The sequence below is a fragment of the Mesoplodon densirostris genome, chromosome 15 (genome assembly GCF_025265405.1).
Source record: "Mesoplodon densirostris isolate mMesDen1 chromosome 15, mMesDen1 primary haplotype, whole genome shotgun sequence".
NCBI lineage: Eukaryota > Metazoa > Chordata > Mammalia > Artiodactyla > Ziphiidae > Mesoplodon > Mesoplodon densirostris.
The window spans coordinates 25,530,445-25,558,014 of NC_082675.1; the positions used below are offsets into that span (position 1 = coordinate 25,530,445).

General features: G+C 50.9%; 2 protein-coding genes across 6 annotated transcripts in view; both read left to right on the forward strand.

The window, feature by feature from the left end:
• The window catches only part of BCR (BCR activator of RhoGEF and GTPase), a 100,327-nt gene extending 92,236 nt beyond the window's left edge, over positions 1 to 8,091 (forward strand). The window contains exons 17-23 of one of the 2 annotated variants that reach the window (XM_060118630.1): positions 364 to 423; positions 1,411 to 1,520; positions 2,817 to 2,956; positions 3,483 to 3,617; positions 4,383 to 4,488; positions 4,930 to 5,092; positions 5,431 to 8,091. In XM_060118630.1, coding sequence (XP_059974613.1) covers positions 364 to 423; positions 1,411 to 1,520; positions 2,817 to 2,956; positions 3,483 to 3,617; positions 4,383 to 4,488; positions 4,930 to 5,092; positions 5,431 to 5,520 — 804 coding nt within the window. In that variant the 3' untranslated portion in view covers positions 5,521 to 8,091. The remainder of the gene's footprint in view (positions 1 to 363; positions 424 to 1,410; positions 1,521 to 2,816; positions 2,957 to 3,482; positions 3,618 to 4,382; positions 4,489 to 4,929; positions 5,093 to 5,430) is intronic. The other variant, XM_060118631.1, reaches the window with a different exon arrangement.
• An 8,145-nt stretch (positions 8,092 to 16,236) lies between these two features.
• The window catches only part of SPECC1L (sperm antigen with calponin homology and coiled-coil domains 1 like), a 123,933-nt gene continuing 112,599 nt past the window's right edge, over positions 16,237 to 27,570 (forward strand). For 2 of the 4 annotated variants that reach the window (XM_060118452.1, XM_060118455.1), the window contains exon 1: positions 19,705 to 19,816. The gene's annotated coding sequence lies outside the window, so the exon portion shown is untranslated. Of the gene's footprint in view, positions 16,322 to 19,704; positions 19,817 to 27,570 lie in introns of those variants that run through there. The other 2 variants (XM_060118451.1, XM_060118450.1) reach the window with 2 other exon arrangements.

A 27,570-nucleotide genomic window follows, 5' to 3' on the forward strand; every position in this document is an offset into this window, starting at 1 on the left:
CCTCTGATGCCGGGGGTGGGGGCAGGGAGCAGGACGGCAGGGCTGCCAGCACTGATGTTAGCTCCCATTGGGAAGGGACCGGAGGAGCAAGGTACAGTCCCCGAGCTGTTGCTGACTCATCCCCGGGGCAAGCCTGGGCTACAGGCAGCAAAGGTCTGGGAGCAGGAGGGCTCTGAGGTGCCAGGGGCTTCTAGCAGGTCCTCTCCTCTCTCAGGACCCCTCTTGGTCTCTAGATAGAGGTGCTGGCCAAGGTCTGGCCCCGATTCGGCTTAGACATGGAGAAGTAGCAGGCTTGGGCTGCTGCCCGGCCAGGCCTCTGCACAGACCCCAGGGCATCTGATAATCATGGCCCCTTGCTTTCAGCTGGACCCCCAGGCCCTGCAGGACAGAGACTGGCAGCGGACCATCATCGCCATGAATGGGGTATGTACCCATGGGGCTGTGTTGGCACCCGCTTCCCGCCGAAGGCTGGGCTGGTCCCGGTCTCTACCAAAACAGTCGGAAGGAGGCTGAGCCTGAGCCAGTGTCTGAGGGGGAATGTGGCTGGAGGAGGCAGAGGCACCGTAGGGCAGAATCGCTGTGTGCAGGCAGGAGTCCGCCTGGTGGCTGGAGTGCAGTCACCCGCCAGGCACTGAGCATCCCTCCTCAAATGGCAATCCAGTGGCATCATGGGGACAGACAGGGCCTTGACCCTGGGGTCTGCCCGTAGAAACTAAGACCCCTGATTAGCCTTCAATGCCCCAGAAGGATTTTCTTTTTTTTACATCTTTATTGGAGTATAATTGCTTTACAATGGTGTGTTAGTTTCTGCTATATAACAAAGTGAATCAGTTATACATATACATATGTCCCCATACCTCTTCCCTCTTGCGTCTCCCTCCCTCCCACCCTCCCTATCCCACCCCTCTAGGTGGTCACAAAGCACCAAGCTGATCTCCCTGTGCTATGCGGCTGCTTCCCACTAGCTATCTATTTTACTTTTGGTAGTGTATGTATGTCCATGCCACTCTGCCCCAGAAGGATTTAGACCTTAAAAAGAAAAACTACTACCACACGCCAAAAAAGATCTGGGCATGTAGGACAAAAGGTTACCATTTGATAGATAATTCATCTTTTTGTTATATTATTCTCTATACTTTTTCTCTAGTGTTTTGTTGTTGTTATTAGAATTATATAAGAAAGAGAAGCAATGGGGTCGTTGGGGGAGGTTCTGCAGAAGCTGGTCCTTAGATCACCCTGACCATTCCTGGCTTTTGCTGAGTTGGACTAGGGGCCACCTCCCACCTGGACCTTACCCTGCTCGCCCGGGGCGGGGGGGTGGTGGATAGAATTGCTGAGATCCCAGGGCCCCTGGGAACACAGACTGTGAGGACCAGGAGGGTGAGAGGGTCATGCCCCCTCCACCTGCAGATTGAAGTGAAGCTGTCAGTCAAGTTCACCAGCAGAGAGTTCAGCTTGAAGAGGATGCCTTCCCGAAAACAGACGGGCGTCTTCGGAGTCAAGATCGCCGTGGTCACCAAGTGAGTGGTGAGGGGTTGGGGCTCATGCGTCCCTTGTCCCTAAGGACCAAGGACACCCCCTCGCCAGGTGTTTCTGGAGGAAAGAGCAGGTGTGGGTCTCCTGCTCTGTGCACAGTCACTGCACAGGGACACCTCCCAGGCCCTTGGAGCACTGTGCTCAGCTGCCTCCCATGTTTACCATGAAAGGTGTCCCCATAAGCTCAGGGGTGTCCCACCCCCTTCCTGTGCTGCCCATGGAGCTGTGCTTGGCAGGGTTTTCTTCCCTCACTCGGAATTTGTCACGATCAGGCCTCCTGTTCAATGATGGAAACGCTGCCCCTTTGTCACAGGTCAGTTGCCAGGAGAAGCTTGTGTGTAGGTTTGAGGGCAGTTCTCAGGGACACAGGCCGCATCCTGCCAGAATCCATTCGCTTCCCCGATTTGGAATCTGGCCGGGCCCTGACCTCGCTGGCCGTCAGGCAGGGACCTGCGTCAGACGCTCCCTGGACATCTTTTGTGTCCAAACACTGCTCCCTGCTGCACCCCAGCCGTCCCCCCCAGCACCTCCGGGTGGCTCAGGGTGGGAGCAGAGAGCACTGTCAGCAGGCACCCCAGAGAAGCGCTGCTTGTGAGAGTGTCTAGGGACAGAGCTTAGCTGGGCTCCCGAATGCAGTCACTAAACTAGACTGAAGCTGACGCTTCAGACAGCAAGTCTCCTGTGTGTGAAGTGCTCTTACCCCGGCGTCCTGCCTGGAGCTACTGGAATTGTCCATTGTTAGGACATGGAAGAGAAAAGTGTAGGATCACAGAAGTCTGAGCACTGGCATGAGGCGGCCCCATGGAGCTGGTCCGCTGGCCGGGCTGCCTACTAGGCTTAGGGCTCACCTCTGCCCCAGGCCTGAAGGGGTCAGGATTTTCCTCTCGCACAGCAGGTAGGGGGCAGGGCTGAGACCATGTCCCCTGACCCGACTCAGAGACCAGACCGCTTTCCAGGACCCTTGCAGTCACCTGTTAACCCAGGGCCTGGGATCTTTTAACTGACTTCCAGTGGCTGACCTCACTTAGAAAAGCCTCCTGACTGTCCCTCAAAGGTTGTGTGTGACTTGTAGGGTGTCCAGCCATCTGGAGCTGTTGGAAAGGCCCCGATAAGATACAAGCAGTGATAATCGTGAAATCTCAGAACAGAGGGAGAACACACAGAAGGCTCTGGGTGTGCCCAAACCTGGGTGCTTCAGGTGTGCAGAGAGGTGCGGGGATCAGCCCCACTGCAGCCCAAGCCAGGGCTGCCAGGCACTGAGGGCGTCCCCTCCCCTGCAGGAGGGAGCGTTCCAAGGTGCCCTACATTGTGCGCCAGTGCGTGGAGGAGATCGAACGCCGGGGCATGGAGGAAGTGGGCATCTACCGCGTGTCCGGAGTGGCCACCGACATCCAAGCACTGAAGGCGGCTTTTGACGTCAGTGAGTGTCGGGCTGGGCAGTGCGGGATGGTGGTGTGGGCACAGTGCCCAAGCTGAGATGCCGGCGTGCCCGTTTATGTTACAATGAGAAGGAAATGGCGCTGTGGGAGGAGGTTCTGCACAAGCCAGTTCTTAACCCGTCCTGACCACACGGGCGTGGCTCTTGCGGAGTTGGACCAGGGGCTTCCGTGGGGGCGGCCCCATCTCGCACCGGGGCTCCGCCTGCTTGACCCCAGCCGGGAGTGGAAAAGAGGTGCCAACCAAAGCCCAGGGGTCAGTATGTCTGGCTGCAGAGAAGCCGGTGGAACTGCCCCAATTGCCAGAAAAGGACACGAGACCTCAGAGGGTCCTGGCAGTGGAAGGGGACAGAGCCGGGACTTCGGCCTGGCCTGGAGCCCTGGACGTGTGGGCCCAGCCCCAGTTACAGCTCCCTTTGGGTGGCCAGCATGGGCCTGGCCTGTGGCTCAGAGGGTAGAAGCGACTCGGGGTCCATTGTGGGCCTTGTTCTACGTCCGCGCTCTCTCCAGACAACAAGGACGTGTCGGTGATGATGAGCGAGATGGACGTAAACGCCATTGCCGGGACGCTGAAGCTCTACTTCCGAGAGCTGCCTGAGCCCCTCTTTACCGACGAGTTCTACCCCAACTTCGCCGAGGGCATCGGTGAGTGAGGGGGGGTCAGGGGCGAGGTGAGGGAACCCGAGTTTCAGCCCAAACCCTGCGTGTGGCGGGGGACCGAGAACCAAGCCGGTCCTGAGAGGCCTCTGCCCATCCTCAGCGGACTGCCCGCTGTCCCGGTCCCTCCAAGTCGCCCAAGAGGCTGCAGCAGCTGGCACTGCTGTGGACACGCCTGGGTGCAGGGTCCTGGAGGCCACTGTCCTCCTCACCTACCCCAGGTCCTGGCCCCGTCAAGCAGGGCTTCAAGCCCGACCTGACCCCCGGTCCACCTGGAGGGTGGGGAGCACTGGCGCATGGGGCAGCTGCGGCCTCCGCACCTCCCTCCAGGGCCGTTCAGCAGAGGACCTGGCCCCCTGGGTGCACAGGGTGATGTGATGAGGGGGCCTTGGGGCCTCGCGGCCCTCCTGCTTGTCACTCTTCCTGCTTTATTCCAAGCCCGGCTTCCCCTGCCTTGGGCTCTTCCGAACAGGAGGCGGGAACAGCCGAGTGTGCCAGGAGGGCAGCTGTGCCCGGCGCCTCCTGCCGCTGGTCCCTTTGGTGCCGTTGACCCCTTTGAGATTCAGAAAAGGCGTCCAGGGTGGCTGGCTCCCCACCCCAGCTCCCACCACAGCGTCCTCAGTGGGGGCCAGTGCTGTGAGGCAGGACGGTGACGGCCCTGGGCTGTCCTGTGCCCTCCGACACGGGCCCTGGGAGAGGCCTCCAGCCCATGCTTGTGACCCTGAGAAGTAACCGCCCCCCCACCCCCCGTAGCTCTCTCAGACCCCGTGGCAAAGGAGAGCTGCATGCTTAACCTGCTGCTGTCACTCCCGGAGGCCAACCTGCTGACATTCCTCTTCCTTCTGGACCACCTGAAAAGGTAACCCCAGCTCCTATGTGGAGGCTCAGGGCTCCGGGACCCCCAAGGGCAGCAATGAGGGGGGTCCTCCATGCTCCACTGTCTCCCCAGTGTCAGACTCCCCGGCACCCAGGGCCTTCTCTCTGCACCTGCCCCGGCCTGTGGGTATCCCCTCTGGGTACCAGAGCCACTGCCACCCCCATCCCTCTCTGCCACAGCAAGTGGTGTGCTCGGATCACCACCACCACCGCCCCCCATCCATCCCAGAACCGGCCCCTCCACCTGGTGGCCTTGAGCACTCTTCATCCCGGGCCCCTCTGACCCAGAAGAGCCAGGGTGGGGTCTGCTTTCTGCACAGCTGGGGCTGAGCCCTTCCTCCCTGGGTGGCCTGGGTCCCCGCCCACCTCCATCCTCAAGGTGGTGTCACAGCAGCACCCGCTCTTCTGCCTCGGCCCTCCGCAGGGTGGCAGAAAAGGAGACAGTGAACAAGATGTCCCTGCACAACCTCGCCACGGTGTTCGGCCCCACGCTGCTCCGGCCCTCAGACAAGGAGAGCAAGCTCCCTGCCAACCCCAGCCAACCCATCTCCATGACCGACAGCTGGTCCCTGGAGGTCATGTCCCAGGTACGATGGCCCTTGCCACCCGGCCTGACACAGGTGGCCTCTGTCTGCCCCTCCCTGCGTCCTGCCGGTGGTTCCCACCGAGTTGTGCAGGGTGGGTGTCCAAGGTTTGGAGAGGGACTAGTCCAGGGCCACGAGGCAGGGAGGAGTGGGGAGGACCCAGGCCACCGCTTTTTCCTCTGCACCTTTGTGGGGTTTCTCAGGCCCCGCCCCACCTGGCCGTCCTTTAGGGGCAAGCAGATCTCTTGCTGTGAGGGGCTTGTGTCACCAGCAGGGCCCTCGGGGCTCTGCTGGAAAGGCCTCTTCTCTGAGCCGCTGTCCCCTCCTGCTCTGCCCGGCAGGTCCAGGTGCTGCTGTACTTCCTGCAACTGGAGGCCATTCCTGCCCCAGACAGCAAGAGACAGAGCATCCTCTTCTCCACCGAAGTCTAAAGGCCCAACTCCACCTCCAAGATGGCGGCAGAACGGCCTGGGAACCCCTAGGGAAATGGGCTATCCACAGAGCAGGAACCGAACCTTCTAGAGGAGTCATTAGGCCACCCCCCAGGGCCAGGCTGCTGCCAAGAGACAACTACCCAAGGCAAAAGGCCAAGTGGCCTGGGCAGTTCCAGGCCCACCTCCAGTGGGGCCTGAGAACTCTGGGCTGGCCTCAGACTGTGGTTTTCTACGCCGCCACCAGAGGGCGCCCCAAGCCAGCCCTCGTGTCTCCGGTCACGGGCCTGGGCGGGACCAGGCAAAGGGAGTGGTTTTTACGAATTTAACTTATGAGAGTTTAAAGATTTCTACTGGATCACTTGTCGAGATGCATCCTCTCCAGGGAGAAGGGAACAGGAGCAGATTCCCTTGGTATCGTGTCTTGAATAAATACTGCTGCTGCTTCATGCCCAGGGGCCAGGCCCTGTCCAGCGTGGGTGGGGCGTTTCGATTTCCCAGACTTAGAAATTCAACTCCTGTTTGTAACAGGGTTTGAAAAGCTAAATCTACACTGTTCCTTTCTTCTTTCTTTCTAGAAGGATTTGTGCAGAAATGGGTCTTCTTCCTGTTCTATCCTGTTGCTTTGTTTTTGCTGATCACGTGCCCCTCGGAAGGCAGCTCCCTGCGGAGCTGCGTAACGTCCAGGACTGGACACCAGGGGAGGGAGGCCCAGGCTGCGCACTTTATGGCTGGTTGTCTAGGGAGAGTGATCCTGTTCACCATCCCGACTGCCCCACCGGGCACGCACTCTCCTCGTCAGCTCAGAAAGGCCTTGATCTCTGGCCTCCTCCGGCCTGTGGCCCATCTACCCCCAAATCTCCCTTTCCCTAATCATGTCCCGCTCCCCACTCCCCGCCCCACCCCAGATCACTTCATTCCTAGCTCTTTGCTACACACACTCAGCAAACTTTTGTAAAGTTTTCCTCTGGGCGGCGGCAGCTTACCGACAGCTTGTTTTAAACTTTGATCTGAATAGCCTTTTGATACTTGAATATTTTTAAGTTTTATACATAGTTTCTAATTTTTTTCCTGACAGATTCAGATTCCTAATAAGATGTTAGAATGTACTCTGTGGACAATCTATGTCCCAGCGGCATCTCGTCTTCCCCTGAGCGCCAGCTCTGTTTCCATCAGGAACCACTTCTGAAGTCTCCTGAGCATCTGGAATTGGGGTGGGGGGGATTAGGAACAGGCTGGGCCGAGGATAGGGGCTCCCATCCCGAAGCAGGTGGAGGAACAGAGCCCCCCACGCTCCACACACCTGTGCGGAAGCCAGGATGCGCCTGGTAACCCTCCTGACCATCTGACTTAGAAGAAAGAGAACTGGGGAAACCACTAAGTATTTTGAAGAAACAAGTCTGTGAAGAATTGCATCACTTTTTTCAAAAAAGGGATGGGGGCAAGGAGAGAAGAAACGTCCATGCTGGACTTGCAGGAAGAGAGGATGTAGCTGAACCGGAGGAGGGATGCGGTGGCATGACTCAGGAAAAGGCGTTTGCTTGTCACGCGATTAGACTAGTAACAGGTAGCACTGTCCGGGACCCTTCCCGTGTCCCTGGCTGGGTGGGAAGGCTCAGCTGGTGTGTCAGCGGGCAGCTCCTGCCCGAGGTCAAGGCACACAGGGGGCCACGTGCCCCCCCAACTCTACCCTCTGCTCGTGGACCTGCGGAGGCAGGGACGGAAAAAGAAGTCACTCGAAGGTCTTAAGTCTGCATACTGTATTTATTTAGTTGTACTTTTTTCTCGTGAGGAGAGCAGACCCACCGTTTTAAAGCAGTGCTGCTCTCCTGGGGGATGAGGGCGAGGAGCAGGGTCCTCTGTGCTTTGCGTGTCTCTGGGATCCATAGGTTTCCCGGGCCTCCAGTCCCTGGCCTCTTCTGGCCTGGCTTCCCATCCCCGTCTGGCCCTGCAGGGGGAACACACTTTACTTAGAAAAGCTAGACCTGGCCCCAGTTTCTTTTTCCCTGGAGTCTCATGATTTGCGTCTGTCGCATTGAAACTGGAAAGCAATCTCTCAGTGTCTGTGCCAATTTTCGTTCCTTCCCCCCATCTCCTTCCTCTATTTGCTTTTTATTTATGTAGGATGCGTGGCATTTAGTGATGGAATGACCACTCTTTCTTGTTCAGCTGTCAAAGCACTCCTTTGCCGAGCCTCAGTGGTGGTGGTCGCTTTGGGTCGCTGGGCGCCCCTGTCGTCCATCTGACACTCAGGCCTGAGGGTCGGCAAAGCCGGTGGGCAGGTGATTACCTGGAGGCCAGACGTGACCTTCCACAAGGCTCAGCCGCTGGACTTGGCAGCGAGAAGTGATGCCTCGCTGTCTGGGCCCTAGGTCTGGGTCTGGAGCCTGAGCAGAGGGCAGCCCAGCCTCGGGCTGCAGGTGGCAGGCAGTCTCTCCTCAGCCACATGTCTGAGTTTGAGCTCGGCCATGTCTGTACCACCACAGGGGAAAGGACAGCTGCCACTTTCATTAAAGTTCCCCGAGACGACTTGTATCAGTGGTGATGGCTGCAGTAGAAAGAAACACCGTGATCAGAGCCTCTGGGAGCATCCCCAGAGCCACTGGGTTGGGGCTGAGGATGGGCTTTGGAGCTGGAAGAAGAAGCAGGTGGAGTGGAGAGGTGGGTGTCCAGGAGGCCTCCCTGAGGGTAGTGGGCACTGCTGGGGACAGGCCAGGCCCAGGGCGCCCACTTGCCCACAAGCAGTCGCCCTGCTGAGCATGGGGCCGTCTGGTTTGGGACGAACGGCAGAGGGGACACCAGCCGTGCCAAGCCCAGGGGCAAGGAGGGCTCCAGCCTCACAGAGCCTAGCCTTGCACGAGCCCCTCAGCCTCTGTGGTTTCCGGTGGTGCTGCCAGGTGTGGCCTTTCTGTTGCCATCAGACGGGACATGGGTCACTCTTAGCCGTTACCAGCCTTGCCCACAGAAAAAGCCACCCAGCTTACAAGGAAGCCACGCCCAGGTGGAGAGGGGTGTGCAAGATGGACACTGCTGATGCAGCTTGGGACGAGCTGGGGTCACACCCACTCGGACCCCTATTGCCATGCTCGGTGCCTGTCAGCCATCACTCCGAGGCTCCCCCAGGGTCTTCATGTACACCATGCCATCTGCCCACCTGACACCTGCTGATAAGGAAAGGGCTGCCACTGGCCCTCCTCCAAGTATTTGGCCCCTAAAAGGCTACTTAGCTCTCTCGATGCCTACCTTCCTATTTGAAAATCTGCTCTAAAAAAAGAAAAAGCCCCATTGCATCTCTTACTAGGAGTTGATTTTGGGGGCAAGCTGACTGTCCCCATGTTCCTGAGAGCAGGGGCTGCGTCCAGCCAAGCCCAGGCCAGTGGCATGGCCCAGGGAGCAAGACCGTTCACTGCTATGGAATTTGAGGTCTTACAACTCAAAGACCCTCAGAGGCCTCTTAATCCAATCCCTTTACTCGGTAGGTGGGTAAACAGGTGGGCGAAGGCCTCCCCACACACCCGGTGTCCCAGAGTTGGTTGAAGAACAGAGGCTGGGATCTTGGTGTCTTGATCCCTATAGGCTGGCTCCCTTTCTGCTGGACTGGACATGGCCAGCTGAGCAGGCCCTGCGCCGAGGCATAGCGTCAGTCACTTGGTGGAAACGAGCCCAGCAGCTGGGGATGGGGAGGTTCAAATGGGATTCTGGCCGAGAAAGGGCCCTGAGGAGCATGGTCTACATGGGCTCAGGTCCTGAGCCACTGCCAGCTGAGCAGCCCCAGGAAGAGGGGGCACCAGGATGGTGGCCGCCCCAGACGTGGGGCTTCCCCGGGGCTCGAGGGCTTGAATGACCCCTGGGGGTGGGCCTCCCAAACCCAAGGCCTGGCCCCAGGGCCAGTGTGGGAAACCGGGACCCATGCAGAGGGAAACAGATGCTGCAGCTGCTTGTTTAAATAAAACCACCACTTAAAAACTGCCTCGCTGGGTGGCGCTGCCCTGGTTCCCTCTGGGGCTCCCCAGCCCCCATAAGCCCAGCCTCCCCACTGCCGCTGGGCCAGAAGGAGGGAGAAGCGATGGGGAGAGGGGAATGGCTGCTGTTTCTTCTATTTTCTGAAAATAACGTTTCCAATGTCGGGGTGGCGATCAGAAGTTAGTTGGAACAGGCTATGGCATCTGTGACTTTTGTCTGTGTTCTTCATTAGATAAGCACCTCCTGATCTGCATTTCCCAAGCAGAGCCCTTTCGTCTGGTGACGGCCAGGAAGAGACTCCTGGGACTCCTGGTCAGTGGGCAGCGGCTGCAGGATCCTGTCCACCCTGACAGGCTGGCCTCTAGCCTCTGAGTCTCAGCCCACCCAAGCCATCTCATGCTAACCACGCCTCCAGGTGGTGCCATGCTGGGGTACTAGAGGGTAGTAAATTCCTCCTCCACCAGCTGGCATTGCCACACCCTCCTTGTGCTCCTTTCTGGCCCCCAGAGTTTTCTAGACTCCACTGCTCCATGGTAGTTATGAACTGAATTGTGTCCCCCAAATTCACATGTTGAAGCCCTAACACCAAGTGTGACCGTGTTCAGAGATTACCTTTTAGGAAGGTAATTAAGGTTAAATGAGGTCATAAGGGTGGAACCCTAATCTGATATGACTGGTGGCCTTATAAGAAGGGGAAGAGAGGGACTTACCTGGTGATCCAGTGGTTAGGACTCTGCGCTTTCACTGCCAAGGGCCCTGGGTCGGGGAACTAAGATCCCACAAGCCACGCAGCACGGCTGATAAAAAAAAAAAAAAAGGAGCCACCAGTGATCTCTCTCCACTTCTCACAGAGGAAAGGCTGTATGAGGACACAGAGAGAAGGGGCTCAGCTGCAGTAGAGGCCTCAGGAGGAACCAACCCAGATGGCACATTGACCTTGAGAAAAATCAATGTCTGTTTAAGTCCCTGGTCTGTGATTTATTGTTATGGCGGCCTGAGTCCACTAATATAGTGGCCTTTGGCTATTCTGACCCCTGGATGTGGACCCAAGCATGGAACTCGAGTCCTCCCCATGCTGCTCCGGGTTAACGACCCTCTTAAAGGGTCCCAGGGTGGTTGACTGATCACACCAAGGGCAGGGGGCTATCACCCTCCTTGTCCAGGCCATACCAGTGAACCTCATGGATGAGCACTTTCTGAGGGACTGAGGCTGCTCCTCTGCGTGTCCCCAAATGAGATGCACCAAGTGCCCGGCTGGACCTCACAGGCCACATGTCCCAAGACAGGCCTCAGGGCCTCTGGCCAGTTCAGCCAGGTCACCAAGGGCTCAGTCCGCACACCGACACCTTTCCGTCCCCCTCCTCCTCCTCCTCCTCAAGTCAACTGGAATCTCTTCCAGTTCACACTTGGCCCGTGGCTCCTCTGGTGACCCAACCACAGACACCGCCTGGGTGCTGGCCAAAAAAAGAAAGGTGGGGGGCTGTGAGTCCTGAAGATGATTCTCGATTCTCAAAGAGGAGACATGGGCATGTTCGGAGCTTTGGGATGTGTGCAGGATTCTCAGGAGACTAGTTTGCAAGGGGGGGCACCAGCGGCTGAGGGAGAGGGCCCAGGGTCCAGAGGCCAAGGCTTGGGCAACTCGGGCAGCTCCCAGAGCCTCACCTGTAATTTATTTTTTTGGCCGCGCTGCGCAGCTTGTGGGATCTAGTTCCCTGACCAGGGATTGAACCTGGCCAGGCCCACAGCAGTGAAAGCGCGAGATTGCCAGGGAGCTCCCTCCTCACCTGTAAACTCGGGACTTGCTCACTCTGACACTGGGAAGGGGCACACACAGGCTGAGGAGTGCCAGTTAAGCCTCAGGCACATTTGGGTGGAATCCCTTTATCCAGCTCATCATCCGTTGTCTTCCGTGTCCCCACCACGATATGCCGTTGTTTCCTGAGGTCCCCATGGAGTTGAACCAGGAGGCTGCACAAGGGTGACTGCTTTCTGTGGATGGGGACCTAGAGCTGAGAGATGACAGAGGAAGCATTTCCAGAGCCCTTGCCACATGCCAGGCCCTGCCCTTGGGACGCTTACAGTCTCCGGGGCCATAGACATTACTGTTTACTAGCCGTGTGATTGCCGTGTGCAGAGAAGCATGGTGTCCAGGGGGGCACTTATTGGGGTGGGGACCTATTATTTAGTTCCCCAGCATCCCTGACCGGTGTGGGAGAATTGCCATTTTCACAAAAGAACTGGAAGTACAGAGAATTTGAGGGCCATACTCGAGGTCACACAGCTGTCCTGGCCAGAGTTTGGGCTCAAGTCCAGAGACCAGCAGACTTGGTACATGGGTTCCCTTCTTGCTGGCATCAGTTTCTCTGACTGTGAAACAAGAGGGTTTCATGATCTCTGATCTCTGTGGGCTGTGAGGAAGGGGGGACACCTGTCCTGAGTTGGTGTCCTTCCTATGTCTCTTCTGGATCACCTGCAAGCCAGCTGGGCATCCCAAGGAGTCTCCTGGGGTTCACACCATGGCTGCTGGGTACCTGAGTCCCTCTCAGGGCGAGCAGCCCATCTCTGTCTGCAGACACATCTTTGCTCAGCTGACAGCTGAACGTCTCCTGGGACTCGGCGCACCCCTGGCTCCAAGAGAGGCATGTCAAGAATCCCAAGCTGATGTCCTGGCACTCGGAGCTGATTATTTGCTAACGGCTGGGGACAGTTGTTTTCTGATTAAAACTTGGCCTGTGGTCCCTGCCTGTTTGGGTCCTCCAGCTGTGGTGCAGACAGAGCAGCTGGGCCCGAGTGGAACAGTCAGTGTTGGGGGTGAGCGTCAGGGTGAGCTGAGGGGGTCACTAGGAAACCAGAGGCACAGAGCACAAGGGGGTTCCAGGCTGCAGCACTCCACCCATCTCAGTGGTGATGAGACCCCAACACTGCAGGGCTGACCTGGGGGGGAAGTGTCAGCCTCTGAGGCTGATCATCACAGTGTCCCAAATCCTGCCACTTGGTGGTCGTGGGCCGTGGAGGCTGGGCCCTGGGAGGGGCCCACACAGTGATAAATGCTCTGGGCACCTTGCCAGGTCCCTTCTTGCTCCTGGCCCACAGCTGCCCAAATTGCCTGCTCTTTCTGCCCCTCCAGTCCTGACAAGCCGAGGAGAAGGGACCAAGGTGTGGTAAGGCTGATGGGACCACCCAGCGCTGAGGCCCAGCCACACACTGGGGTGAAGTCTGGACAGTTCCGTGCACTCCACCCTCTGATCTGTGTCCTCTCCTCTGACCCCATCGCCGTGCCAGGCCTCCAGCCTCTCCAGGTCTCCTGACTCTCAGGGTCATCCTCCCCATCCTGCATGTGCCATGAGGGCAGTCTTCCTAAAGAAGATCTCACAACATGTCACTTCCCTGTCCTAAAGCTGCAGTGACCGGCCCCTGTCCATATTATAGAAGCCCAGTTCCGAGGTCTAGTGGCGAAGGCTTTCTCTGCCTCAAATCCTCCTCAAATGCCACCTCCTCCCAGAATCCTGCTGACCCCTCCGGGACACCTTAGCAGCATCTCACCTGATTCAGGACCAGGTTACACTGCTGTCCCAGGCAGAGAAGGCTCTCAGAGGCTAGGGACCTGGTCAAAACCATCTTTGTACCCTCTCCCACCCACCCACCCACCCAACCCTGCACAGGTGCGGTTCAGCAGACCTGGTTCCTACTCAGGAAATGTCAGTAGCCTCCTGCTTGGTGGAAAATGGCGCTTTTGCTTTGGAATTTCAATGGCAGAAAATCTAGGTTAGTAGTTTTGGTTCATTAAAAGTACTTCGCTGTGTATAAAGACGTTCATAGGAACTTTATTCCTAATGTTAAAGGGTAATGTTTTAAAAAGGTAAAATCATGACTCTTATACAAATATAAAATAAACATATATCAAAGAGTTTACTTAACTCATTCATTAAATGAGGGAACCAGTAAGATATTACCATCAGTTCAAAGGAGAACTCCAAGGTCAGACACATATATAGAACAGAAATACTGAAATGAACTTGGAGGCAAAACTGGTTTTTCCACTGTGGGGGAGGGTTGTCCCTGGACAAGAATTATTTGCATTGCTGTCAATTTTCTCCAATATTGCAAAAGAGCTCAAAGACAATATAAGGCCCAAAGCCCCCCGCAGAATCAGAATCAGATAACCTAGAAGGGTGTGTACCAAGGATGCATATAGCTTGGAGACTCCAGGAATCTTTTTTTGCTTAATCCAATTTTCATTCCACAGATAGCTCACAACTGGAGACAACCCAAATGTCCATCAATAGAATGGATAAACCATGGAATGGTAAATTCATACAGTGCAATACTACACAGCAACCAAAATGATATTCATTTTGCATGCCACAGATGCATGCAACAAGATGGATGAATCTCACAGAATTCATGTTGTGTGAAAGAGGGTAGACACAAAAAGATACTTGCTGTAGGCTGAATAATGCCCCCTAAAGATATCCAGTCTTTCCCTGGGACCTATAAATGTTACCTTATTTGGAAAAAGGGTCTCTGCAGATGTGATAAATTAAGGATCATGAGATGGGGGGTTATTCTGGATTATCCAGGTGGGCCCTAAACGCCATCATGAGTGTCCTTATATAAGAATCAAAGGGAGATTTCACACAAACACAGAGAAGGCCATAGACCAAGGCAGAGATTGGAATGATGCAGCCACAAGCAAAGGAACATCAAGAAATGCAGGCAGCTGGCAGAAGGTAGAAGAGGCAAGGGATGGATCCTCCCCCAGGGCCTTCTGAGGAGACTCAGAGATGCTGACACCTAGATGTTGGACTTCCAGCCTCTAAAACTGTGAGATGATACATTTCTTTTGGTTTAAGCCACCAAGGTTGTGGTAATTTGTTACAGCAGCCCTAGGAAATCAATACAATTCCATTTATTTAAAGTTCAAAATCAGCCCATATTCATCCTGAGTTAGATGTCAGAATGTGGTTACATTTGGGGAGGATGTAGTGTTGGCAGGGGAGAGGAGGGACTTGGCAAACTGCTCAAGTTCTTTTTCTTGACCTTCACTTTTTTGTACTTCATTGAGTTGTATATTTATTTTGTGCACTTTAATATAAAAAAAGTATCTCTTGTTCTCCATGCAGTTCTTACAGGGCTGGCGTGAAGATCTAAATGATGTTGAGTCCTGTTTGAACTGTAAATGCTGAAACAGATGCAACATGAATGCCCTTCACAGAAACCAGGTGTTTACTGGGTGCTGGGCATCATGCTAAGCTCCCTTCATGCATTATCCCACTTAATCCCCCCAACCCATAACAGCTCCCATTTTGTAGATGAAGAAACTGAAATGCAAAGACAAATGGTTAGTAAGTGAAGCCAGGATTCAAACCCAGGCTGTCTGGTGATGAGGACCATGACCTAAGTCCTACACAAATGTTGAATGATTGATTATCTCCAGACTATTAAACCATCATGGCTATTCCAGTTTTAAAAAGAAAGGTACAGATCATTATGTATAGTAGACTACCATTTGTGTAAAAAAAAAAAAAGGAAGCTGAAGAACCAATCTGCTTATTTTGGATATTTGTTTATATTCAAAAAATACTTTTATCAAGAAACTGAATACATTTAGTTGCATCTGGGAAGAGGAACTACAGCAATGGAGACGGGGTTGAGAAGGTGCTTTCTAAATTTTGAAATATATAAATGTATTAGAAATTTATTCAGAAACAAAAGAAACAATGATTATAACAAAAACCATCAGAGAATTACATGAACAACGTTATGCCAATGATTTGGAAAACATTAACAAAAGACACTTTCCTGCAAAAATATAACTCAGTAAAAATGACACAGGAAGAAAAAGAAATTCTGTCTAGACTTAGGACCAATAAAGAAATGTTGGGGCTTCGCTCGTGGTGCAGTGGTTAAGAATCCGCCTGCCAATGCAGGGGACACGGGTTCCAGCCCTGGTCCAGGAAGATCCCACGTGCCACGGAGCAACTAAGCCTGTGTGCTACAACTACTGAGCCTGTGCTCTAGAGCCCGCGAGCCACAACTACTGAGCCCACGTGCCACAACTACTAAAGCTCGCGCACCTAGAGCCCGTTCTCCACAGAGAAGCCACCGCAATGAGAAGCCCACGCACTGCAATGAAGAGTAGCCCCCACTCGCCACAACTAGAGAAAGCCCGCGCGGGGCAACGAAGACCAAATGCAGACAAAAATTAATTAATTTTTTAAAAAGTTGTGCTTTTCTTAAAAACCTGCATCCCATCTCCCCCCAAATCTCCGGGGAGTACCGGGAGGGCAGGGCTTCTGTGTTTTCCCACCACTGTCTAGCTCAAGACCAGCGCCGTCCTTGACACGCTATAGATACGTCCCTGAATGTTGGACCTCTTGGCTAAGCCGAGCCTTTGGGATGATGAAGCGTTAACACATCACTCGGCAGTACCCAGTGCATCCTCCACGAGCATCCGCCAGCCAGAGCTCGAGCAGGAAGCCTGACGCATGCGCACTGCCTGCCTGAGGCCTTTCTGTGGCCGGCCGGATGGTACGGCGCCTGCGCGATCCGAGCCGGGAGGGACACGAGCCAAGTGGGCTGTGCTGCAGACGCTGCGAGACGGCGGATGTGGGCGGGGCCTTGCCGCGCCTGCGCAGTCTTCGGCGGCCGTGTGGGACGGACAAGAGGCGGGCCGGGGGCGTGGGCCGCGAGGGAGGCTGGGCGGGCCGGGCGAACGGCGCCGCGGGGTTGGCTGCTGCCCTGAGGCCGGACTCAACGGATTCGGGCCGCGCCACCGGGCGAGCGCGCCGCCCGGCCCCAGCCCGGAGCCAGCGAGCAAGCGAGGCGGCGCCGCGCGGTAAGAGCCGGGGCCGGGTTCCCTGAGTGTGCGCGGCGGGAACGTCCCTCTACTCAGCGCCGCCCGCGCGGCCAGGCCCCGGCGGCCCCGCAGACCCCGGCGGCCCGCGCCTGCGCCGTCCCCTCCCGGGCCCCCCGCCTGGCGCGCGCCTGCGCCATCCCCTCGCGGGCCCCCGGATAGCTCAAGCCGCGACCCCGGCCGGCGGGCGTCCCGGCTGCTTGGGGCCCGGCTGGTTCTGCGGCCGCGCCCACCGGTGTCCTCTCGTCGCGCCCCAGGAGAGGCTGGGGCCGCCGCCCCATAGCCCCTGGCCCCCAGGCCTTTAGTCCCTGGCCTCCATCCCCGGGCCCGAGGATGCGGCGGGCGGACGACCCGGGCCTCCTGCGGGCTCTGCTTCCGCCGGGCCGCGCCCCCACCCGCGCCCAGCTCCGCCGGCGGGGTCAGCCCGGAGCAGGAGGAGTATCCTTTTTTCTCCAGACCTGGTTAATTGCATCAGGTTGGATGTGAATAATCTTGTGTTCTGCCGAGGAAATTCTGCCTTTCCCGCAGTGTGGTCATTGTATGGCTTCAGTGGTTACGTTTAAGACATCAGAGTTCGTTTCTGGGCAGCTCCCCTGGAGTTGACTGGAAAAGAAACAGTTTCCACTCAGTTTTGGCCCATTTACAAAACCAAGTAACTCCTGTGATCATTCAAGCGCAGAGAATCTTGATTTGTTAATGCCCTTGGTAATTCGCGGGCAAGCACGGGAGGACCCAGGGAAAATTCCCATAAATTCGCCGTCCTGTATTGATCGCAGGGGGAAATGTCTGTGTTGTATTTAAAAAAAAAAATCATCTTCAGCCATTGATAATGTTTTGTAAGTTTGCAACAGATGCAAGAGACTAAAAAATGTTTGCTGTCACCCCGGGGGCTGCATCTTGAGATGAAATCAGAGCCTGGGGCTTGGTAGATACCAGCAGACATCACTATAATATGGGTAGGTTATCAAATAGACACATCGATGCAGAAGGGTAAGGAGAAGTAGGGTATTGACCTAGGTAAGATTTTTTTCTATAAAGAGATAGCTGATCCAGTAATTTTTTTCTCTTGATTCAAGATGTCTCCTTTTCTCCTTTGAATGAGTGTACTCCAAGCATCTTGAGATAGCTGGAGAATGCTTTTTAATTGCCTGTGCATACTCTACGTATGTAGGGATTTTCTTGACATTCATTTTCAGTAAGAAAGTGAGGGCTTCCCTGGTGGCGCAGTGGTTAAGAATCTGCCTGCCAATGCAGGGGACATGGGTTTGAGCTCTGGTCCAGGAAGATCCCACATGCCGCAGAGCAACTAAGCCCGTGTGCCACAGCTACTGAGCCTGTGCTCTAGAGCTCGCGAGCCACAACTATTGAAGCCGGTGCACCTAGATCCTGTGCTCTGCAACAAGAGAAGCCACCGCAGTGAGAAGCCCGCGCACCACAACTAGAGAGAGCCCACGCACAGCAACGAAGACCCAACACAGCCAAAAATAAATAAAATAAATTTTTTTAAAAAGAAAAGAAAGTGAATATTGTGCCATAGAAAAGCTTTATCACTCTGCACCTTGGCAACAGTCCAAATATCTAAGTGTGCAGTTCAGCATCATAGTGAGTGGGAAGTGATTATAGCAGTTTTGGTTAAGGTGAGGTTTGTATCAAAATTTCTGTTTTGGGCTTCCCTGGTGGCGCAGTGGTTGAGAGTCCGCCTGCCGATGCAGGGGACGTGGGTTCGTGCCCCGGTCTGGGAAGATCCCACATGCCGCGGAGCGGCTGGGCCTGTGAGCCATGGCCGTTGAGCCTGCGCGTCTGGAGCCTGTGCTCCGCAACGGGAGAGGCCACAACAGTGAGAGGCCCACATACCACAAAAAAAAAAAAAAAAAAAGACCAGGTGGTGTTGTAAAGCTGGTGAGAACCAATCTCGGAGACTCTTGGTCAGGGCCCTGAAATGAACTGTTGAGTGGGCTTCAGTGTATTAAGAAAAATGAGGACAATATAGGGAGTTTTTCATAAAACTAAATTTATTCAACTAGGATTTCCCTTTCTAAAAAATGTCATTTTCTTGATATTAAAATTAAAGCATCTTCTATGACATGATGTTGATAGTAAATGGTGGTAAATGAGATTGTAATAAATGGCAACTACAGGTTGGTTTTCTTATCACAATAAGGTATTTTTAGAAATAAAGAGAACGTAGAATCTATTGTTTTGCTGTTGTTGTAAGGGAGTTTAGTGAAAAAGTTCCTGGGGCTTTTGCTGCTGAGAAGATTAAAATATAGATTACTTTTTAAGAGTAAAGATGAGTTACTTTGTGGTCATGTGTCCCAATCCACAGGCAACTAAGAAGACTCTGTTGAATTTGCTTGTTATTAAAGACACTTCTGATCATCCTTTCCTACCAGATATAAAATGTCAGGATATTTTTGTGGGTGTATAAGCCTAGGCAGGGAAATTCCTCCTGGTGGTTGGAATTGTTAGTATTGAATAGACTGGCTGCTGAGGTAAAGAACCCCTGTGGGGATTCTCTGTCAGCTCCGAAACCTTTTAGTATTGTGACCCCAGTCTTTTGCTGTGAAACACCATGACCATCAAGAAATTAGGCTTACAGATTGTATTTCAGATATGCTGAGGGGAGAAGTGGCTGTCCAGCACCCTGTCCAGTTCCAAAGCGAATGTAATAGATGACCATTGTGTCTGTGAAATCTTAAAATTTTTTAAAGATTTAAAAAGTCGTACTAGATTTAGATTTAGAGTTATTGTAAATTTTCTTTTGTACTTACAAAACTACAATATATAATGTGTATCAAGCATACATTTTAAAAGTGTCTCAAATTAAAATTAATAATGCAATCTGTAATTCTTCAAATACTCATGTTCACATTGGGAGGACTGACTGCTCTCACCCACCTGAGTTCTTCATTTTCAAAGGATAACATGGAAACTCTGTAAAGGACATTTGTCCAGAAAAAGAGAATGCAGATCTGTTAAGTGTTTTCCCTGACCTTTTTGCACATCTTCATTGTAGTTCCTGTCTTTATTTTTTGGTTAAATCCTGAGGTTTGCCCCTTCCTTTCTTTCTAAAATGTTAATCTGTTCACGGTTACTGCCCTGCTCTCTGCACAATTTAAAATCCTTCAATGGCTCCCACTATCTTTACAATCAGATCTACCGATCCTTAGCTTGGTGTCACTGGGCTCTGGCTGTCACTCTCGTCATGCCCCCACCTCCCTTTAGGTTCTTCGTTGAGCTTCGTTGAGCTCTTGGTCCTTGGAGCTCTCTCCAGTCTCCTCTGCTGGAAAGCTTTTCTTCATCCTTCAAAACTCAGCTCAGATAGGACCTGGCCTGAAAGGCATCCCTTATCCTGTCTCCTGCAGGCTTGTCCAGCACCCTGCCCAGTTAGGATTTGGCTCCCTGGTTTTGTCTGCTCTTCTCCACCAGCTGGGACACCGCAGTGCAGAGCCGGGTGCGTGTCGTTGCATCTGCTGGGTGAGTAGTTTGTCAGGCATGGGTCCTGAGGAAGTGGGTCACTTAGTCCCTGCCCCTGAGGAGCTTTTCACTCCAGATCCACTTGGCCTCGCCATCCCTGAGACACCTCCCAGCCGTGCACACCAACTTGCAAAGTCCATTTAATTGTTTCTTAGTGTCTAATTAAAATCTAATTTCTTGACAGAGGAGACTCTGTCTGTGATGTCTATTATATCACCTTTGTTCCGGGCTCTGGAAGGAATGTGCATTTGTTTCATGTTGTTTCCCTTTTTCCCCTTGTATACCTTCCATCTTGGTGGTGGTGGTTTTTGTTGTTGTTGTTCTTTGGGGATGGTGAAGTTTTAAGAGGTGAAGATATTAAATTTCAAGTTCGTCTCTTGTGCATATAGCCCAGGGAAAACAGAAATGTTAAAGGGGAAAAATACTTTGTCTCTTGAAAAAAAAAAAAAAGCCCCGTATTACACTTCTTTTCAAAAGAACTGAGTTTGTACAAAAAAAAAAAAAAGACCCTGATTAAGCTTGGGAAAGAGGCAAAGAAACTGACGGCAGTTTAGGATTTGTCAAGAAATACTTGTTAAAAATGAAAGTTGTCCCTTCCTCTCTCACTTCTCATGTTCTTGGGGAAAGTCCCAACTCAGCCATTTTCCAGGGGCACCTCGTCCCCTGGGAAGTCCTGAAGCAGTTTGTTGGGTCTGCTGTTTTCCAGAACAGTCACAACTGGACATTTTCTTCCGAGAGATGCCCCTGTCCTCCCATGTGGGAGACGCCAGTGTCCTGAGTCCCACTCCCTTCTTTCCCTGGAAGCGTCTCCTGGTCAAATTTTGTTCTACCCCACGAGGCCCAAGAGTTCTTGAGCAGGAGCTATTGAGTCTTCTCCTTGCACATTTTAAACCTTGGCGGGTTTGAGTCAGTCTCCCCCAGCCTCCCGCCCCAACCCCCCAGCCCTGGCCTGGTGGCTTGCTGGACCTTAGTTCCCTGACCAGGGATTGAACCCAGGTTCCAGCAGTGAAAGCACCGAGTCCTAACCACTGGACCACCAGGGAAGTCCCTGGTTAGGGTCAGTCTTAAATCTTCTGTCCTGTGTTCTTGTTCTTTTCCCTTTCTGGCCTCTGCCTTTCTACAGACTCCGTCACATCATTACACTTACTCAGGTGTGTTTTCTCTGCCCTGTTACAAATTACCTGCTGGATTTTTCAAACCTAGTTCCCTCATTTTTATTCTTTTTTTTTTTTTGGCTGAGCTGCAAGGCTTGCAGGATCTTAGTTCCCTGGCCAGGGATTGAACCCTGGGCTCTCTGCAGTGAAAGTGCTGAGTCCTAACCACTGGACTGCCAGGGAAGTCCCCCTCATTTTTATTCCTCAAGCTTACCTCATTGCGTACTTATTCAACTTTGCCCGGCCCCCGCCACTCAAGGTCACCAGCCTTGGATTTTTTAGTCTTTTTTTGTTTATCTCTTCCTTCTTGCCTCAACACTTGTCTCCTCTCCCCACCCCACTCTCCCCTCCCCCGAACTCCACCACCAGGAATGTCAACCTTTCATACCACTCTTCATCGTTCATGTATTCATTTGAATGCAAGAATTGTGTATGCATATATTCATTCATGTATTCATTTGCAAACATGTATGGTTTTTAAAAATAACAGCTTTATTGAGGTATAATTCATATACCATAAAGTTCATCCTTTTTGTTTTTTCCAACTTAAATGAGTCAAATTTATTTATTTGTTTATTTAAATTTTTATTGGAGTATAGTTTTTTTAAAAATTTAATTTATTTTTGGCTGAATCCAATCTTAGTTGTGGCATGTGGGATCTTTAGTTGCGGTGTGCAGGCTTCTCTCTAGTTGTGGTGCATGGGCTTCTCTCTAGTTGTGGCACGTGGGCTCAGTAGTTGCAGCGTGCGGGCTCAGTTGCCCTGAGGCTTGTGGGATCTTAGTTCCCCAACCAGGGATGGAACCTGTGTCCCCTGCATTGGAAGACAGATTCTTAACCACTGGACCACCAGGGAAGTCCCTAGAGTACAGTTGATTTACAATGTTGTGTTAGTTTCAGGTGTACAGCAAAGTGAATCAGCTATATATACACATATATCCACTCCTTTTCAGATTCCCCTCCCACATAGGCTATTATAGAGTACTGAGTAGAATTCCCTGTGCTATACAGTAGGTCCGTATTAGTTATCTATCAGTGTTTTATACATAGTAGTGTGTATATGTCAATCCCAATCTTCCAATTTATCTCTCCCCACTGACCCCCTGGTAACCATAAGTTTGTTTTCTACATCTGTAACTCTATTTCTGTTTTGTAGATAAGTTCATTTTGTTCCCTTTTTTTAGATTCCACATATAAGCAATATCATATAATATTTGTCTTTGTCTGACTTACTTCACTCAGTATGACAGTCTCTGGGTCCATTCATGTTGCTGCAAATGGAATGATTTTGTTCTTTTTTATAGCTGAGTAGTATTCCATTGTATATATGTACCACATCTTCTTTATCCATTCCTGTGTTGATCGACATTTAGGTTGCCATGCTTTTTGAATTGCACACCTCAGTGGTTTTTAGTACATTCACAGAGTTGTGCATTGAGCACCACTCTCTAATTCCAGAGCATTTTCATCACCTCAGGAAGAAACCTTGTACCCAGCAACAGTCACTCCCCATTCTCCACTCTCCCAAGCCCCTGGCAATCACTAATCTACTTTCTCTGGACTTGTCTGTTCTGGATATAAATGGAATCAGATAATATGTGGCCTTTTGTGTGGTTTCTTTCATTTAGCATAATGTTTCCAAGGGTTATCCATGTTGTAGCATTCATTAGTACTTCATTCCTTTAATGGCTAAATAATAGTCCATACTTTGTTATCTATTCATTAGTTGATGGACATTTAGTTTATTCCACTTTTCTTTACTTTTTAAAAAATTTTTTGGCCACACAACATGTGGGATTTTAGTTCCCCGACCAGGGACTGAACCCGCCCCCCTGCATTGGAAGTGCAGCATCTTAACCACTGGACCGCCAGGGAAGTCCCTGGTTTATTCCACTTTTGGATATTATGAATAATGCTGCTGTGAACATTCATGTACAAGTTTTTGTGTGGACAGATGTGTTCTGTTCTCTTAGGTGTATACGTAGAAGTGGAATCACTGGGTCATATGGTAGCAATGTTAAACTTTTTGAGGAACCACCAACTGTTTTTCAAAGCTGCTCCATTTTACAGTCCCTCCAGCAGTGTGTCAAGTTCTAAGTTCTCCACTTCCTGATCAATATATGGATTTTCAGGGCATACTTTTTAAAACATGGGATATTTTTGGCACTTCTGCCTTTTGTTTTCTCACTTAATACTTCTGGAAAGTCCATTAAATCAGCTGGTATCATTCTGACTCATTGTGATTAATGGCTTCATAGTAATATTCCATAGTATAAATATACTGTTTACTCATTCAATTCAGCAGATAATAAAAGGCTATTTTGGATCAGGCAGTGTTCTAGGCTCTGAGGCAACAGCATGAACAAAACAAACAAAACACCCTGCACTCTTAGAGTTTACTTTCTAATAGGAGCAGGGGTGGAAAGTCAGGAAATAAACAAGTAGCATAGCCTAGGGTTTTACCATTGCAGTTTGAGTCTGGGGGGGCTTTCTGAGTAGTGTATATGAAGTACCAAAGACTAGATTGCCCTAAATGTTGTTACAAGTTACTTTAAGTCAGTATTAGTATTAATAATCTTGCAGGAGAAAGTAGAAACATTTTCATAAAAAAAAAAAGACCCAATTGGTTAATGTGGATATGGAGTTCTAGGAGATCCACATATGAGTCCTTGGTAGCAAAGTTTGCATATTTATAAACTGTATCCAAATCCTCTTATCCTGTTGAAAAGTAATAGACATTGTTCCCCAAAAACCAGGTGAGATATATGTGCTGGAGGTTTCTGATGGATGCAGTTGAGAGTACTTTTGGGGGACATGGCAAAACTTCTGGGCCCAGTCAAGACTCTTGTTTTCTTCCTGAACTTTTCTGTGTTTGTTATATTGCCCTATGAATTATTGAGATTGTCCCTCCAGTAAAGCCTACTTTAAATTATTCATGGTGATGCTTAGGGAAAATAATCTGGGTCCTCTAGAGTGGTTAGGCCTGGAGGGAATTCCCTCCCAATAAGGGCAGATTTATATTGATATGCAGCCTAGTTTGGTCTGCACTAACCCTTCTATGTTGGCCCTAGTGGTAATGCAGTTAAAATAAACATTTTGGTTCTGATTTTGTTTTTTATATTTGACTTTGAAATGAAGTTAGACACAGTTATTCACCGTTTGTGTTACCCATCCAGGTCAAAGTCTTGCTCATCCTGACCAGCTCCATCATGATGGAATGCTAGTCATCTATTAATAATCAGAATGTCACTCTAATGAATAAAACATTATTTTGCAGAAAATTTTTTTGGGCAATTCAGTTACTAATGTTCGTTTATAAAAATTCAGAACAAAACACAACCTGCAAGTTTATGTTAAAGTAATATTTCTGAAGGTCTAGTGTAGAATATAAATGCCACCCAGCATACTGTCTAGCAGTACAGGGATCTTAGTCACCTCCTCTCCTGCCTTTGCTTCTCGCTGTCCTCCCCCACCACACATGTGCTTAGCTGGGTTAGGTTCCAAAACTTTATTTATAAAACTAATTTAATTCATAAGGTTTATGAGGTTTAGATTATTAGTACTGTGGAATCTAATGAGCATCCATGGCAGCATGGCTGAAAAAGCATACATTTCATGTGTACCTTTCATTAAATATGGTCCTCTCACCATACAGCTTAAGGTAGTTATTTTCCTTAATTTTATAAATGAGGAAACGAGGTTAAGAATACAGAGTTAACCAGGGGCCAAGCTTGGACTTGAGCCCAGTTTTCTGACTAAAAGTCCTATGTGTTCTTTTCACTGTAATATGCTGCCTTTCAACTGGAATGCATTTGCCATATGGTTGAAGGAACGACAGTGCCATTTAGCCTGGAGAATAGAAGACTATGTAGGGCATTGTTTCTCTTATAATTGAAATATTTGAAGAGCTTTCACATGCAAAGAGGGCTGGATTTATTTTGTGCTGCTTTGGCAGGTTCCCTAGTAAATGGTAGTTATAGTTGCACTGACATTTGGCTCCACGTATGAAAAACTGCCCAAGAATTGAAGGGGCAACTAGTGACAAAGCCTGTGGGGGTGTCACAGGACGATGGCTGGGGGACTGACCTTGATGCCTACCTGGTCTTACTGAGGTCCTCTTCTTTGCCTCCTCCTTCTACACCCTTTCTTGCCTGAGCGCTTGACAGGGCCCCCTCTCTTCTCTTCCTAATTTCATGCCTCTTCTCCCTTAAGCCACTCAGAGGCAAGTTTTAAATATGGGATGGCCACTTGATAGTAGTTAATGATGATATTGTGTGATTGGTTTGTTTTTCTCACATATGCAGTATACACATTATTTTTTTTTTTTTTTTTTTTTTCTTTTTGCGGTATGTGGGCCTCTCACTGTTGTGGCCTCTCCCGTTGCGGAGCACAGGCTCCGGATGCGCAGGCCCAGCTGCCATGGCTCACGGGCCCAGCCGCTCCGCGGCATATGGGATCCTCCCAGACCGGGGCACGAACCCGTATCCCCTGCATCGGCAGGCGGACTCTTAACCACTGCGCCACCAGGGAGGCCCTACACATTATTTTAAATAAAGTGACAGTGAAGTATTAATTTGGAATTTATAATTTTTTCCAATACTATTTCTGTAGTGATTTTTTTTTAAGCAGGAAATAAAAATTGAAGAGTATATCCTGTGATGGTAGGCTAAGAGGGGGATTTATTATGCAAGTATGAGAGTCTCTGCTGAAACGCTAACACAGTGTTTACTTTCTCACCCAAGGTTCATTATCCTCAGGGATAACCACCCAAGGTTCCTATGCTGTTTCATTCCTCATCACATGTGATTGCATAGGTGCTGCACCTTGTCCGGCCAGGGAGTCCTGCAGGTGGGGAGAGGGTGGTCGGGGAGAGGGTGGTCAGCAGCAGCAGGGTCTGTATTGACGCCAGAGAGTGACTTCTGTGAAGGGTTCTTAGTCTCTGAACATCTTTGCTGGTGAAGCTTCAGAACGTAGTGAGGTCAAGAGGAAAAAGACCTGTTATCTCTCAAACAGCTGATTAATTTTTGCATAGCAGTTACTGGTTTCTTTTGTCTACATACTTTTTTTTTTTTTAATTGTCAGGAGCCTGGAGCTTAGATATATGTGCCATGCTGTGTCAGAAGTGAGCTTGGGACATTTCAGGTGATGGGGGTGGCTGGTGGCTGCACTGAGAAAGAGATTCCCTCAGGAAACAGGCAAGTGAGAAAGTTAGCCCAGCAAATTCCCCGTGTAAGTTCAACGTGATGCTCTTTAAAACAGTTGATGTTACACCACTGTTACCTGGAGCCCTGAGAGCTGAAGCGTTGTGACTGTCCAAGTTATCTAGCTAACCGAAGTTAGTGCAGGAGCCGATCATTCAGCTGGCATCTGATGACGAGCAGTCCTCCCGGCCCCCGCTTGAGTGCCTTCGGCGAGGGGAGGACCCAACCAGTTTTAAGGCCGCTCGGTTGGTGTAGGGACATCGCTGATTATTAGTTGCCTCGGAATCTGTCGCTTGATAACTTTCACTCTCTAGTCCTATTCCTGCCTTCTGGACCTTTTGAAGTTTGAAAACGACTATTTTCACTTACCGAGTTGAAAGTCTCACTTACTTGAGTTGTTTTCAGAGCTCTCTGGACTGGAGACAGGCTGGTTATTAGATTTTCTCCTCACAGTGTGGTTCTAGAACTGCACACAGTACCCTACCAGGTCCTCTGAGGAGGACAGTCTACCTGGGACTCCTGTCTTCCTGGATCCAGACAGTGTAAATCAGATGATTTATTTCAGCTCAGGACTATATTGTTGCCCTTGGAAGAGCCCTGCTGTGCTGTGGGGACACTTTAAGCCCAAACTCCCTCTTCTGCTACAGAAGCAAGTCTTCCAGAGTCTGTCTTTCAGAGCTTTCCTCTTCCCGGGAACTTGTGGACAATAGGATCAGATTCTAACCTTTGACAGCGCCTGCACCCTTCCAAAATCTGCTTCTCACACACATGAACAAAAGATAAATATGTGAGGTGATGTATTAATTAACTAGGTGGTGGGAATCCTTTTACAATGTATATGTACATCAGTCGCCATGATGTACATTTTAAATGTGTTACAGTTTTATTTATCAATTATATCTCAGTAAACTTGAAAAAAATTTGAGGTGAAAACACCTTGCCTTCAAAAGGTCAGGGTTTCCTATTGAGACTAGTCACAGAGATGCATTCCAGGTTTCTTACTTCTTATTTGTTCCCAGATGGTGTGCAAGGAGATAGTGATCCCTGGGGTTAGGCCACCTTATGTAGCGTGGCAGCTCGAGGGCGTCAGGACACCCGATGAGCTGAGGTTCCAGCTTCATAGGGACCTTCCTTCTTAGGCTGCTTTGGCCTCCAGGGGAGGGCTGCCTGCCCCTTTAATGCTAGGGTCTCCACAGTTTTCCAGTAACCACAGTTTGTTAGAGTCTCTAAGTTGTTGGTTTTCTCGTCATCCCCTTCTGCCCTTCATCAGCTTTTTCTTCCTGATTTCTTTTTGAAATTCTGCTGTTTTGAATCTTTTTGACTTTCACCTATACTGGTAACACTTAAATGATGACATTGTGGTATAGGACAGACACATTATTTCCATGGCTTCCTTGAGCA